The 13,563-nt window shown below is 43.5% G+C and overlaps 1 protein-coding gene across 1 annotated transcript in view; it reads left to right on the forward strand.

Annotated features, from left to right (window-relative positions):
• The window catches only part of LOC137381616 (V-set and immunoglobulin domain-containing protein 2-like), a 49,591-nt gene that overhangs the window by 13,767 nt on the left and 22,261 nt on the right, over positions 1-13,563 (forward strand). The window contains exons 3-4 of the mRNA XM_068054323.1: positions 769-976; positions 4,393-4,554. Of these exons, the coding sequence (XP_067910424.1) occupies positions 769-976; positions 4,393-4,554 (370 nt within the window). The remainder of the gene's footprint in view (positions 1-768; positions 977-4,392; positions 4,555-13,563) is intronic.

Below are 13,563 nucleotides of genomic sequence, written 5' to 3' on the forward strand. Positions count from 1 at the left end.
CTGTGTTCTCACATTGTTGACGCTGGCAAGTTCCACACAGCTCAGGAAACCCATTCATTGACTGTTAAAGCCAGAATTCAGAGTTAAACACTCAATTAATTGATTATTTCAATATTTAAATCAATGATCTGATGGCTTCTTGGGGGTTTCCTGCTTGCCTGGTGAAACCTGGATGTGGGCAGGATCATGTTGGGTTTCCTACCCACCGATACCTTTTGAGGATTTAACCCCCTGCCTGCACCCGAATCTGTCCCCCTCCCCCTGCCCCCACCTTGGCAGCTAAAATTCTGCCAATGGTTTCAGATGAGATGTTTACAGTTACAGTGAGGGTGATTTGGCCTCTCTGAGGATATGACACTCAAACTCTGATTATTTCAGTGATATGTTATAGTTTCAAAGCTGATGCAGCCTGAGAATAATTCAGTCGTAATGAAGACATTTCTTTATGGGCAGTACAGCAGCTTGGAGTGCACTCCACTAAAAGGGACAAGAGTAGTTCCTACCCCACTGGAGTTTGCAATCTCACTGTACCATGGAAAACTATTACATAGAGGGCTGGTAAATCCTTACAAAGAGGAATGACAATCAAAGGGAAAGCTTTAGACTGCTATGTGATTACTTAGGAGTAGAGGATTCCTTAACCTGACAGGCATGGGAAATACATTGCCTAGTGATATCACAAGTGCGCAGCTCAGACTTAGTTCCTTAAGATTATTATCATTCATTTTTTTCAATAGATAAATTTCTAACACATTTCTATCTACTTAGATCCTTTACTATACTGATGGAAAAACTTACACGCTTGGGCCTCAAGCTAATCGTATCAAACTGATTGACCAGGAGCCAATAAATGGAGTTGCATCCATTAAAATTCTAAACACCAAGGCGTCAGACACGGGCATGTATTCCTGTGATATAAACAATCCTCCAGATTTTACTGGACCCAGCGAGGCATTTGTCAATTTAATAGTCCAAGGTATGGAGAAGAAACTGATACTCTGCTGTTTATTATCTTGTTAATCGGTAACCACTGTGCCACAATCACATGCCCCTAGTGCTGAGAATATTTTTTTAATTAAAAAGTTCTTTTTTGTTAAACACATTAAATATGTTTTTAGTTTCATTAACATTGGCACAAGGGTCGAAAACCAGAGGCACTGATTTAATGCGATTGGCAAAAGAACCAGCGGCGACATGAGGAAGAACTTTTTTCACGCGGCGAGTAGTTAGGACCTGGAATGCACTGCCTGTGAATGTGGTGGAGACAGATAAAATCAGGGCTTTCAAAAGGGAATTGGATAAGCAACTGAAAAGAGAAAATTTGCAAGGGGCTACGGGGTAGGGACACGGGAGTAGGATTAGCTGAGTTGCTCTTGCAAACAGCATGCACAGACACATCGGGCCAAATGGCCTCCTTCTGTGTTGTAACTAATCTATGATTCTGTTCCACAATTTTTAAAGAAAAAGTATATAACACAGAAAAATGCAATATTTCACCAGAATTACCATTAGAGATAAGCTTTAATAATTAGATACAACAGATTTAATGGGAAAGGAGCATGAAAACAGCAGGTATTTACCAACCTGTGGGCAGCACAGTGGCGCAGTGGTTAGCACCGCAGCCTCACAGCTCCAGCGACCCGGGTTCGATTCTGGGTACTGCCTGTGTGGAGTTTGCAAGTTCTTCCTGTGTCTGCGTGGGTTTTTGCCGGGTGCTCCGGTTTCCTCCCACAGCCAAAGACTTGCAGGTTGATAGGTAAATTGGCCATTATAAATTGTCCCTAGTATAGTATATACCTAGTATAGGTAGGTCGTAGGGGAATTGTGGGGATGTGGTAGAAATATGGGATTAATGTAGGATTAGTATAAACGGGTGGTTGATGGTCTGCACAGACTTGGTGGGCCAAAGGGCCTGTTTCAGTGCTGTATCTCTAAATAAATAAATAAACATAAAAACAGAAAGTGGTGGAAATACACAGCAGGTCTGACAGCATCTGTGGAGAGAACCACAGCTTAATGTTCTGACAAAACGTCAACCTGAAACGTTAACTCTGTTTCTCTCTCCACAGATGCTATCAGACCAGCTGTGTATTTCCAGCACTTACTGTTTTATTTCAGATTTCCAACATTTGCAGTATTTTGCTTTTATTTTAGGTACTTTCTGACATTGTTGTTCTTGTTACCTTTAGAAATATGTATTTACCCAATTGTCATGGAATGAGATACTTAGTATCATTCCATGACAATATGAAAGGCACAATTCAGCATAGCGGCACCTCATCAGACCCCTTTCCTATCCTGAGTGGCGTGAAACAGGGCAATCTTCCTTTTTGGTTCGCTGTCCAATTTCCTCCTGAATGCCTCGATTGAATCTGCCTCCACCACACTCTCAGGTAGTGCATTCCAGACCTTAACCACTCACTGCATGAAAAAGCTTTTCTCATGTCACTTCTGCTTTTTTCTACCAATTACTTTCATTCTTTAGCGTCTCGTTTTCTTGCACCTACACTGTTTGGGATCTTCTTCTCCCTGCTGCTCTCACATGCGTTCAAGTCTTCAGAAGAAGGAATTTTCCTCCACACAGGATCAGGTGGCAGGTTGTTTAACCTTACCCGTCTAAGAGCGAAGACCAAAGTACGGAAAGTCCTCATCAGGGAACTCCTCTTTGCTGACGATGCTGCATTAACATCTCACACTGAAGAGTGTCTGCAGAGACTCAGCGACAGGATTGCGGCTGCCTGCACTGACTTTGGCCTAACCATCAGCCTCAAGAAAACGAACATCATGGGACAGGACGTCAGAAATGCCCCATCCATAAATATCGGCGACCACACTCTGGAAGTGGTTCAAGAGTTCACCTACCTAGGCTCAACTATCACCAGTAACCTGTCTCTCGATGCAGAATTCAACAAGCACATGGGAAAGGCTTCCTCTGCTATGTCCAGACTGGCCAAGAGAGTGTGGGAAAATGGCGCACTGACACAGAACACAAAAGTCCAAGTGTATCAAGCCTGTGTCCTCAGTACCTTGCTCTATGGCAGCGAGGCCTGGACAACGTATGTCAGCCAAGAGCGACGTCTCAATTCATTCCATATTCGTTGCCTCCGGAGAATCCTTGGCATCAGGTGGCAGGACCGTATCTCCAACACAGAAGTCCTCGAGGAGGCCAGCATCCCCAGCATATACACCCTACTAAGCCAGTGGCGCCTGAGATGGCTTGGCTATGTGAGCCGCAAGGAAGATGGCAGGATCCCCAAAGACACATTGTACAGCGAGCTCGTCACTGGTACCAGACCCACCGGCTGTCCTTGTCTCCGCTTTAAAGACATCTGCAAACGCGACATGAAGTCCTGTGACATTGATCACAAGTCATGGGAGTCAGTTGCCAGCGATTGACAGAGCTGGCGGGCAACCATAAAGGCGGGGCTAAAGCATGGCGAGTTGAAGAGACTTAGCAGTTGGCAGGAAAAAAGACAGAAGCGCAAGGAGAGAGCCAACTGTGTAACAGCCACGACAACCAATTTTTCTGCAGCACCTGTGGAAGAGTCTGTCACTCTAGAATTGGCCTTTATAGCCACTCCAGGTGCTGCTTCACAAACCACTGACCACCTCCAGGCACTTACCCATTGTTTCTCGAGACAAGGAGGCCAAAGATTTACCCAATAAAAATATTTTGATGGATCCCTGGGTCACTATTACGGTTAAGTGAAGATGAAGATATGTTGTAATTGTTATAATCACACTGACTTTCAGCAACCATTTTTTTGAATGATTTTCTCCCATCTTTAGGATCCTTCTCAGACGCATAACATTTCCTGGCCAATAGTGATAGGTCAGAGAAGCTAGTGCCAAGTGTCTGTACTGCACTGTGATCGATTCCTAGATTCTTGTTGCTTCACTGTTCCCAGAAATGACCTCGGGAGTTTGCCCCATTTGAGTGTCAATCCTGTTCCACAACACTTGATTATGGACACTTAAAAATGTATGCCTTCCCATAATTATTGACCCACTAGCTAAACCCCAGGTGGCTCACTGCTAGAAAATGTGATATTTCTGAGAAAACAAATTAGCTAGTGGGTTGTTAATTAGACAGAGATGAGGCATCACATCCACTTTAGAATACATAATAACAGGGTGCATTCTGTATGCATGGTGCAACAAATTGTGGATACTGAACTTCAACAGTGGGAAACAAAGGTTCAGATTGGTTAGTAACACAAAGGTAATTGATGATATGTCGCATTTTTCTTGTGTCTTGGCTCCTTTGCACTTCTGTATTCCTGTAATCCCAGTAATCAAACTCACAGACATTGCTGCGTAAATTAGTTATTAAGTCCTGCAATATGTTTAGGTAGTGATACTAATATGTGCCACTTCTTTCTAATTGCACAGTACCACCATCCACTCCAGAATGTAAAGTGATTGGAAAGCCGTACATAGGAAACAATGTGACATTGTTGTGCAACTCGGCAGTGGGTCAGCCAGTGCCTATGTATATATGGTCAGAGGTTAACCCTGGCACTGAGAAATCTCCATCAAGAGTCATGATAAAAGGTATGCTGGATGTGGCCTCTCATAATGAGGCACTTCTCAATTCTTAACTCTAGTACAGCAGAAAGAAATTGTAATGATGTAGTGCACATCACCTCTTCAGGATGTCCCAAAGCACTTTAAGGCCAACAAAATGTGGTCACTGTTGTTTTGTAAAGACATTAAAGGTCAGAACATTACCACTGGGCAACTTTTCTGCTTTTCTCGGGATAGATTTGTGACATCAAGAAATTGAATTCTTCCCTGCTTGTGGAAGCCCAATTTCTAACAATCCTTGAGCCAACATCTTCAGGCATGTGCTGCCTCCACAGATGGCTCCCACCTTTCTAAGCTAAAACACCTACGTTTCTCCAGTTTTTCCGAATAACTCATTCCCCTGACACTAGTAAACAGTTTGATGTCTCTATACTGTACTGCCCTAAGCACTTAAAGTTCTCTTTTATATTTTGGCAAACAGACTGCAGCAGTATTCAAGTGTGGTCTGACCAGAGGAATAGAAAGTTTGATCATGACTTCTTCTGACTTACTGCTTGGGCTATGTAGTGCAACATCTTACTGGCTTTGTTGAGCATTGCTCGGAATTTGTAGGGTGTGTTTAGCATCGAGTTGACTTAAGACGTCTAGATCTCTTTGATCTTCAGCCTTGGATATTTCAACAACATTCATGAAATATATGGATCATCTATTTTTCCTTCCTTTGGCTAGCACTTTACATTTGTCTACATTAAATTTTCACCTGACATTGTTCTTCCCAACTCAAATACAAAACTGTATTTTGTCCAGCTTAATTTGTAATTTATGCATTTCCTACTCCGACTGCACTGACCCTCCTAGTTTGGTATCATCTGCAAATTTGAATTCTTTACATTGAATTTCTGAATAAGGTCATTGATGAAAATTCAAAACAGGAGTGGTACCAGCACTGAAGCCTAAGGTACCCAACTCAGCACTTTTCCCCAATCTGATATTACTCTAAAGAGTAATCATTGCTTCCGACCCTTCAATCAGTTTCTTATCCATACAGGGCTTATCCTAAACCCCAATGCAGAAATTTATCAGAAGTCTTTTGGAAGTCGAAATACACCACGTCATTGAACGTACCACAGTCTACTTGGATTGTTATTTTTTCAGAAGTGTTGGGGATTTTTGTCAGACAGGATCATCCCTTTCTTAATTTATGCTGGCTCTTGGTAACTAAGCTACTGCTGATCTAATGAATTTCAAATTTACTCCTGATAATACATTGTATTATTTTGCATGGGATAGAAGGAAGACTAATGGTTCTGTCATTGCCTGTGTCTGCTTTGCAACGCTTTTTGAATTTTTGGCACTGTATTAACCTGTTTCCAATCTGCTGTGCAGTGTCTATTGAATCCCTCATAATGGTTCTAGATGCCTCACAAATCTCCAGCCCAGCATCTTTCAGCACTCTGAGATAAATACCATCAATCCTTGGGATGTATTTGTCTTGGGCCTGTTGAGCCTGTCTAGAATTCTGACTCATTTATAATTGTGTCATTGATTTTATTTGGATATCTTTGGCTGGAGATGGCATGTTGCACAAGTCTCTTGTAAATCATAGAAGGTTTAAGGCACAGAAAGAGGCCACTTGGCCCATCGTGTCTGTGCCGGCTGAAAAACAATCCACCCATTCTAATCGCATTTTCCAGCATTTCGCCCGTAACCCTGCAGCTTACGGCACTTGAGGTGCATATCCAGACTCCTTTTGAATGAGCTGAGGTAAATACTTAAAGAAAGTAGTTATTAAGTGTAATAAAAGTCATTGTTTAAAAAGGATGTGAGGGATGGGCCAAATAATTATAGGCCGGTCAGTCTGACCTTGCTGGTTAGAACAAAGAATAAAGAACAGTACAGCACAGGAACAGGCCATTCGGCCCTCCAAGCCTGCGCCAATCTTGATGCCTGCCTAAACTAAAACCTTCTGCACTTCTGAGGACGTATCCCTCTATTCCCTATTCATGTATTTGTCAAGATGCCTCTTAAACGTCACTATCGTACCTGCTTCCACCACCTCCCCCGGCAGCAAGTTCCAGGCACTCACCACCCTCTGTGTAAAGAACTTGCCTCGCACATCCCCTCTAAACTTTGCCCCTCTCACCTTAAACCTATGTCCCCTAGTAACTGACTCTTCTACCCTGGGAAAAAGCTTCTGACTATCCACTCTGTCCATGCCGCTCATAACTTTGTAAACCTCTATCATGTCGCCCCTCCACCTCCGTCGTTCCAGTGAAAACAATCTGAGTTTATCCAACCTCTCCTCATAGCTAATGCCCTCCAGACCAGGCAACATCTTGGTAAACCTCTTCTGTACCCTCTCCAAAGCCTCCACGTTATTCTGGTAGTGTGGCGACCAGAATTGCACGCAATATTCTAACTGTGGCCTAACTGAAGTTCTGTACAGCTGCAGCATGACTTGCCAATTTTTATACTCTATGCCCCGACCGATGAAGGCAAGCATGCCGTATGCCTTATTGACTACCTTATCCACCTGCGTTGCCACTTTCAGTGACCTGTGGACCTGTACGCCCAGATCTCTGCTTGTCAATAGATTATTAGAATTATTAGAATCAATTCTGAGCAATAGGATAAACTGCCACTTAGAAAGGCACGGATTAATCAGGGATAGTCAACATGGATTTGTTAAGGGAAGGTCGTGTCTTACTAACTTGATTGAATTTTTTGAGGAAGTAACAAGGAGGATTGATGAGGGTAGTGCAGTGGATGTAGTCTACATGGATTTTAGTAAGGCATTTGTCAAGGTCCCACATGGCAGACTGGTCAGAAAAATAAAAGCCCAAGGGATACAGGGGAACGTGGCACATTGGATCAAAAATTGGCTCAGTGACAGGAAACAAAGGGTAATGGTCTTTAGATATTTTTGCTAATGGAAGGCAGTTTCCAGTGGCATTCCACAGGGCTCAGTGTTGGGTCCCCTGCTGTTTGTGGTATATATTAATGATTTAGTGTTAAATATGGGAGGTATGATTGGGAACTTTGCAGATGACACAAAAATTGGTCCATGTAGTTGATAGTGAAGAGGATAGCTGTAGACGCTAGAATTATATTAATGGTTTGGTTGAGTGGGTGAAAAAGTGGCAAATGGAATTCACTCCACAGAAGTGTGAGTTACTGCATTTGGGGAGGGCAAACAAAGCAAGGGAATACACATTGGGCGGCACAGTGGCGCAGTGGTTCACAGCAGCCTCACAGCTCCAGCGACCCGTGTTCGGTTCTGGGTACTGCCTATGCAGAGTTTGCAAGTTCTCCCTGTGACCAATGTGGGTTTTCGCTGGGTGCTCCGGTTTCCTCCCACAGCCAAAGACTTGCAGGTTGATAGGTAAATTGGCCATTGTAAATTGCCCCTAGTGTAGGTAGTGATAGGAGAAGTGACGGAAGGTGGGGATGTGGTAGGGAATATGGGATTAATGTAGGATTAGTATAAATGGGTGGTTGATGGTTGGCACAGACTCGGTGGGCTGAAGGGCCTGTTTCAGTGCTGTATCACTCTATGACAATAAACAGGAGGATATTAAGAGGGGTAGAAGAAGTGAGAGACCTTGGAGTGCATGTCCATAGGTCCCTGAAGGTGGCAGGGCAGGTAGAGAGTGGTGAAGAAGGCATATGGAATGCTTTCCTTTATTGGCCAAGGTATAGAATACAAAAGCAGGGATGTAATGCTGGAACTGAATAAAACACTGGTTAGGCCACAGCTGAAGAATTGCGTACAGTTCTGGTCACCACATTACAGGCAGGACATAACTGCTCTGGAGAGAGTACAGAGGAGCTTTACAAGAATGTTGCCAGGGCTTGAAATCAGCAGCTATGAGGAAAGATTGGATCGGCTTGTGTTGTTTCCCTTAGAACACAGGAGGCTGAGGGGTGTCTGAATTGAGGTGTACAAAATTATGAGGAGCCTATATAGAGTAGACAGGAAGGACCTATTTCCCCTAGCCGAGAGGTCAAATACCAGGGGGCACAGATTTAAGATGATTGGTAGAAGGATTAGAGGGGACATGAGGAAAAATCTTTAACCCAGAGGGTGGTGGGTGTCTGGAATTCACTGCTCGGATTGGTGGTGGAGGCAGAAACCCTCAATTCATTTAAAAGGTACTTGGACATGCACCTGAAGTGCTGTAACCTGCAAGGTTATGGACCAGGTGCTGGAAGGTGAGATTACATTGGGTGGCTAGTTTTTTCAGCCAGCGCAGACAAGATGGGCTGAATGGCCTCCTTCTGTGCCGTAACCTTTCTATGGTTCTAAGCCACACATTTTTTGCAGGTTCTAGCATCCATTTACAGATCATTCAAATGCACAGCTATCCAGTTAGTACCCTGTATTGAGTAAGATGGAGTGGGGATATTTGGTTACTACACAAGCCCATTCTATGCTGCTGATTCCATGTTTTTTTAGTGTCCTTGTGGATAGCATTTCTGGGTTCCTGATATGAACATTTCTGCTTGAGCCAATGTTTGATTTGGCTGCGCTCCACCACCATTGCTTTCAGACAGTTTAGAAAACTGGAAAAGGCTGGCATTGTCTCCGACAACTCAACAACAGCCCTGATGTTTGTAAACCAGTAGTTTTATGGGCATTATAACTTAAGCTTTGAGCATACACAACATTCTTTTGCTTGTATTGAGGGGGGAAAAACATAAATACAGGACAATCTGAAGACAAAACCCACAATGCTGTTAGGGAGGGAGTTCCAGGATTTTGATCCAGTGACAGTTAAAGAATGGCAATATATTTCCAAGTCAGGATGGTGTGTAGCTTGGAGGGGAGCTTACAGATGGTGGTGTTCCCATGCATTTGCTGCCCTTGTCCTCCTAGTTGGAAGAAGTCGCGAGTTTGGAAGGTGCTGTCGAAGGAGCCTTGGTGAGTTGCCGCAGTGCATCTTGTAAATGGTGCAAACTGCTACCACTGTGCGTCGGTGGTGAAGGGAGTGAATGTTTAAGGTGGTGGATGGGGTGCAGATCAAGTGGGCTGCTTTGTCTTGGATGGTGTCGAGCTTCTTGAGTGTTGTTGGAGCTGCACCCATCCAGGCAAGTGGAGAGTATTCCATCACACTCCTGACTTGTGCCTTGAAGATGATGGACAGGCTTTGGGGAGTCAGGAGGTGAGCTACTCGCCACAGAATTCCCAGCCTCTGACCTAGTCTTGTGCCCACAATATTTATGTGGCTGGTCCAGTTCAGTATCAGCCTATCTAACTCCCCACCCTTTCACAGAAACACTTTATTTTCCTCCAAATGTCTCAGTTCATACTGTGACTCTTCAACCCCTCCAACCCAATTAAGCTGGTGTTCTTTTTCCACTCACCTAGTTCATGATCGAACACTCTTGCCTCACTCCCTCTCAGTTAGTGTTAGAACTCTCCTTCCTCCCACCTCAAAGGATTGGTCCCAGTTTCTCCCCTCTTTCCCCCCAAATCATTACTCCCATGTCCCCTTCTCTTCAGTACTATTCATTTATTCCTTTTGCCTTTTGTTAATCATTTCCTTCCGCTTCACTGTCATCCACCGCTCCTTTATTGCTCTCTTTCATTTTCCCTCTGCCATCTCCTTCATATTCTCTGTCCCTCTCCTTTCCATTGTTAACCAATCCAGTGCTCTTTATTGTTATGCATTTGTCCCAGTGCCTGGTCAGCCCCACTCCTACCTGAGTGGGGAGAGTGAATGGCCAGCAGTAATGGTCCATATCAGTACCATAAGTAGAAAAAGAGGTGAGGTCCTGCAGGCAGAATTTAGGGAGCCAGGATAGAAACTAGCAAGCAGGGCCTCAGAGGTGATAATCTGCAGATTACTCCCAATGCCACTTGCTGGTGAATATAGAAATAGGAGGATAGAGCAGATGAATGCGTGGCTGGGGAGATGGTGCAAGGGGAAGGGCTTTAGATTCTTAGGACATTGGGACCAGTTCTGGGGGAGATGGGATCTGAACAGAACTGGGACCAATGTCCTCCTGGGACAGTTTGCTCATGCTATTGGGGAAGGTTTAAAGTAATCTGGCAGGGGAATGGGAATCAGGAGGTAACATTAGAGAGGAAAAACAAGATTCACAAAGAATTGGGAGAGACAGATAGCATTGGACTAAGAAATAGTAAGGTATTAGGTGGGGTCAGAGTAAGAGGGAATCCAAAGAGGTCTAAAGTAGGTTTTCAGTGCCTGAATATGAGCACACGGAGTGTGGCAAATAAGGTTGGTGAGCTGCAGGTGCAAGTAGCCATGTGGGAGTATGATGTTGTGGCAATAATGGAGACCTGGCTTAAAAAAGGACAGGACTGGGTACTAAATATTCCTGGATTCAAGGTGTTCAGGAAAGATAGGGAAGGAAAGAAAGGAGGAGGGGTGACAGCGTTAATTAAGGATAATATTATAATGTTGGAGAGAGAGGATGTCCTAGAGGGGTCAAGAATGGAATCTATTTGGTTTAAGCTAAGAAACAATAAAAGTACCATTTACATTTTGGGGTGTATTCTATGGGCCTCCAGCTAGTGGGAAAGATACAGAGGAACAAATTTGCAAGGAAGTTACAGAAAGGTGCAAAAACTGTAGAATAGTTATCATGGGGGACTTTAATTATCCTGATACAGACTGAGATAGTAATAGTATAAAGGGCAGAGAGGGGGGAAGAGTTTCTTAGTGTGTTCAGGAGAATTGTCGACATCAGTATGTTTCCAGCCTTGCTGTATGAGTTCTGTGGAATTAGGTGGGTCAAGTGGATCAAGTGCCAGTAGGGGAACATTTAGGGGACAGTAATCATAGTATCATAAGGTTTAGGTTAGCTATGGAAAAGGAACCATCCAGAATGAAAATAATTAATTGGGGAGGACAAATTTCAAAGGGGTGAGAACTGATCTGGCCCAGGTAAATTCAGGTCAAAGATTGACAGGCAAAATTGTAATTGCACAATGGACTTCCTTTAAAGAGGGCGAGCTCGGGTACGTCGAGGTATCTTCCACGATGGGGAAAGCTAGGACAAACAAATCCAGAGCTCCCTGGATGATGAAAGAGGTAAAAAGTAAGATGAAGCAGAAAAAGGTGCATCTGACAGGGGTCAGGTTGATAATACAAGTGAGAACCAGACTGTATAGAAAGTTCAGATGGGAAGTGAAAAAAGATAAGAGAAGAAAAGAGTATGAGAGGAACAGACAACAAATATAAAAGAGAATCCAAAGTCTTCTATAGGCATTGTTACGACCAGGTGAGAAAGGTGTCTAGGGGTCCCTCTCAGCCTTCACTTAGTCTTATTGTAACAGGGTTTTATTTTTAAACACACTGTGTTTTTAGCTCCCCCTTGGTGAATCCTTGTTCACGGCTTTCCAATTATATGGTAAAGAAATTAGCACAAAAGGCTTTCTTAGGTTTGAAGAAGAAAAGTGAAATTTATTTAAACTTAAACTCTAATTCGGTTAATGTTGACGGATACACAGCGCACCCATGCTAGCATGCATACGTGATCTACACATGCAGATAAGGACAGAAAAGAGCAGAAGAAACAATAAAGTGGAAACGTTTGAGGCAATATCTGAAGAGTTTTTTAAGGATCTTTGAGCTCACTGCAGACTCCTTACTTGTAGGTAATTCTTGCTTTTCATTGGGGCCCAGTATTCTTCTTAAACCTTGTTCACTGTAGGAGACTTCTCTCACTTGGGGTTCATGTGTCTTCAATGGGTTCCAAAGCTGGTGAGAAAAAGATAGGAGCAGACAGGAGAGAGATGTTCTCAATCCAGGAACCAAGAGCGTTTTGTCTTCAAACACTGTATCTTCAATTTAAAACTCTCAGTTCAAAACTCTGCATCAGCCACTTAGTCATGTTACTAAACTGGTCTGACCATGTCTGTTCTGTGTATTGGTAGCAGGGACTGGTTGCTTTGTTCCAACACTGTCTGCTAGTATGCAAATATGTTTTTCCGGCTAGGGACCTGGCAATTCCTTTTCTTCCAGGAACAATTTGTAGTTTAATGTCCATGTGGCAAAATTAATCTGCCTCATTCTTGGCAGGTGGGGGCCTGCATGACACCTCTACACCCTTTTACTATTTATATGCAGACATGCAGGCCCCCACCTGCCAAGAATGAGGCATCTTAATTTTGTCATAATAACATTGATTTTAAACTGTTGCTGGGAAGAAGAGATGGTCTGTTACAAGGGCTGCCCAACACTTAGCTGAAAAACATTTGCATTCTAACAGACGGTGCTTGTGGAGACAAAGGACTCCAACTAATCCAAATGGATTTTGATGACCAGACAATGAAGGGGTAAGGAAGTACATTCCAGGGCCTGCTAAGTGATACAATCCACAAAAGCCAGGACTGGTTAAACCAGCTGGTCACATGAATAACTGGCTGGTCCAGTTTTCTTTGAACTAGCCACAGAGTGTTTGAACTCAGAGAAAGACTTCTTGCTCCTGGACTGAGAAGACCTCTCCTGTCTGCTCTCATCTCTTTCTCACGGAACTTCAAATCCACTGAAGACAAGTGACCCTCAAGAGAGAAGTCTCCTACATCGAACAAGGTTTAAGAAGAATACTGGGCCCGAATGAAAAGTAAGACCTACCTACAATCAAGGACTCTACAGCGTGCTTGAAGAACAGTAACCAAAACCATCTTCAGATATTGCCTCATATTTTCCACTTTTTTTCTTCTGCTCTTTTCTGTCTCTATCTGCATGTGCGTATCACGTATGAATGCTGGTGCGGGCATGTCGTGTATCTGTAGGTATTAACCGAATTAGAATTTAAGTTTAATAAAGTTCAACCTTTCTTCTTTAAACCTAACAAAACCTGTTTGGTTGATTTCTTTGCCCTACAATTGGAAAGCAGCAAACAAGAATTCACCAAGGGGGAGCTAAAAACACAGTGTGTTTAAAATTAAACCCTGTTACGGTAAGACCAGGTGAAGGCTGAGACGGAACACTAAACCCCTTTTTCACCAGGTCATAACAGGTAGTAAAAGGAGGAGTAGGGCTGATTAGGGCTAAAAAGGGGATC

Source organism: Heterodontus francisci, chromosome 22 (genome assembly GCF_036365525.1).
Source record: "Heterodontus francisci isolate sHetFra1 chromosome 22, sHetFra1.hap1, whole genome shotgun sequence".
NCBI lineage: Eukaryota > Metazoa > Chordata > Chondrichthyes > Heterodontiformes > Heterodontidae > Heterodontus > Heterodontus francisci.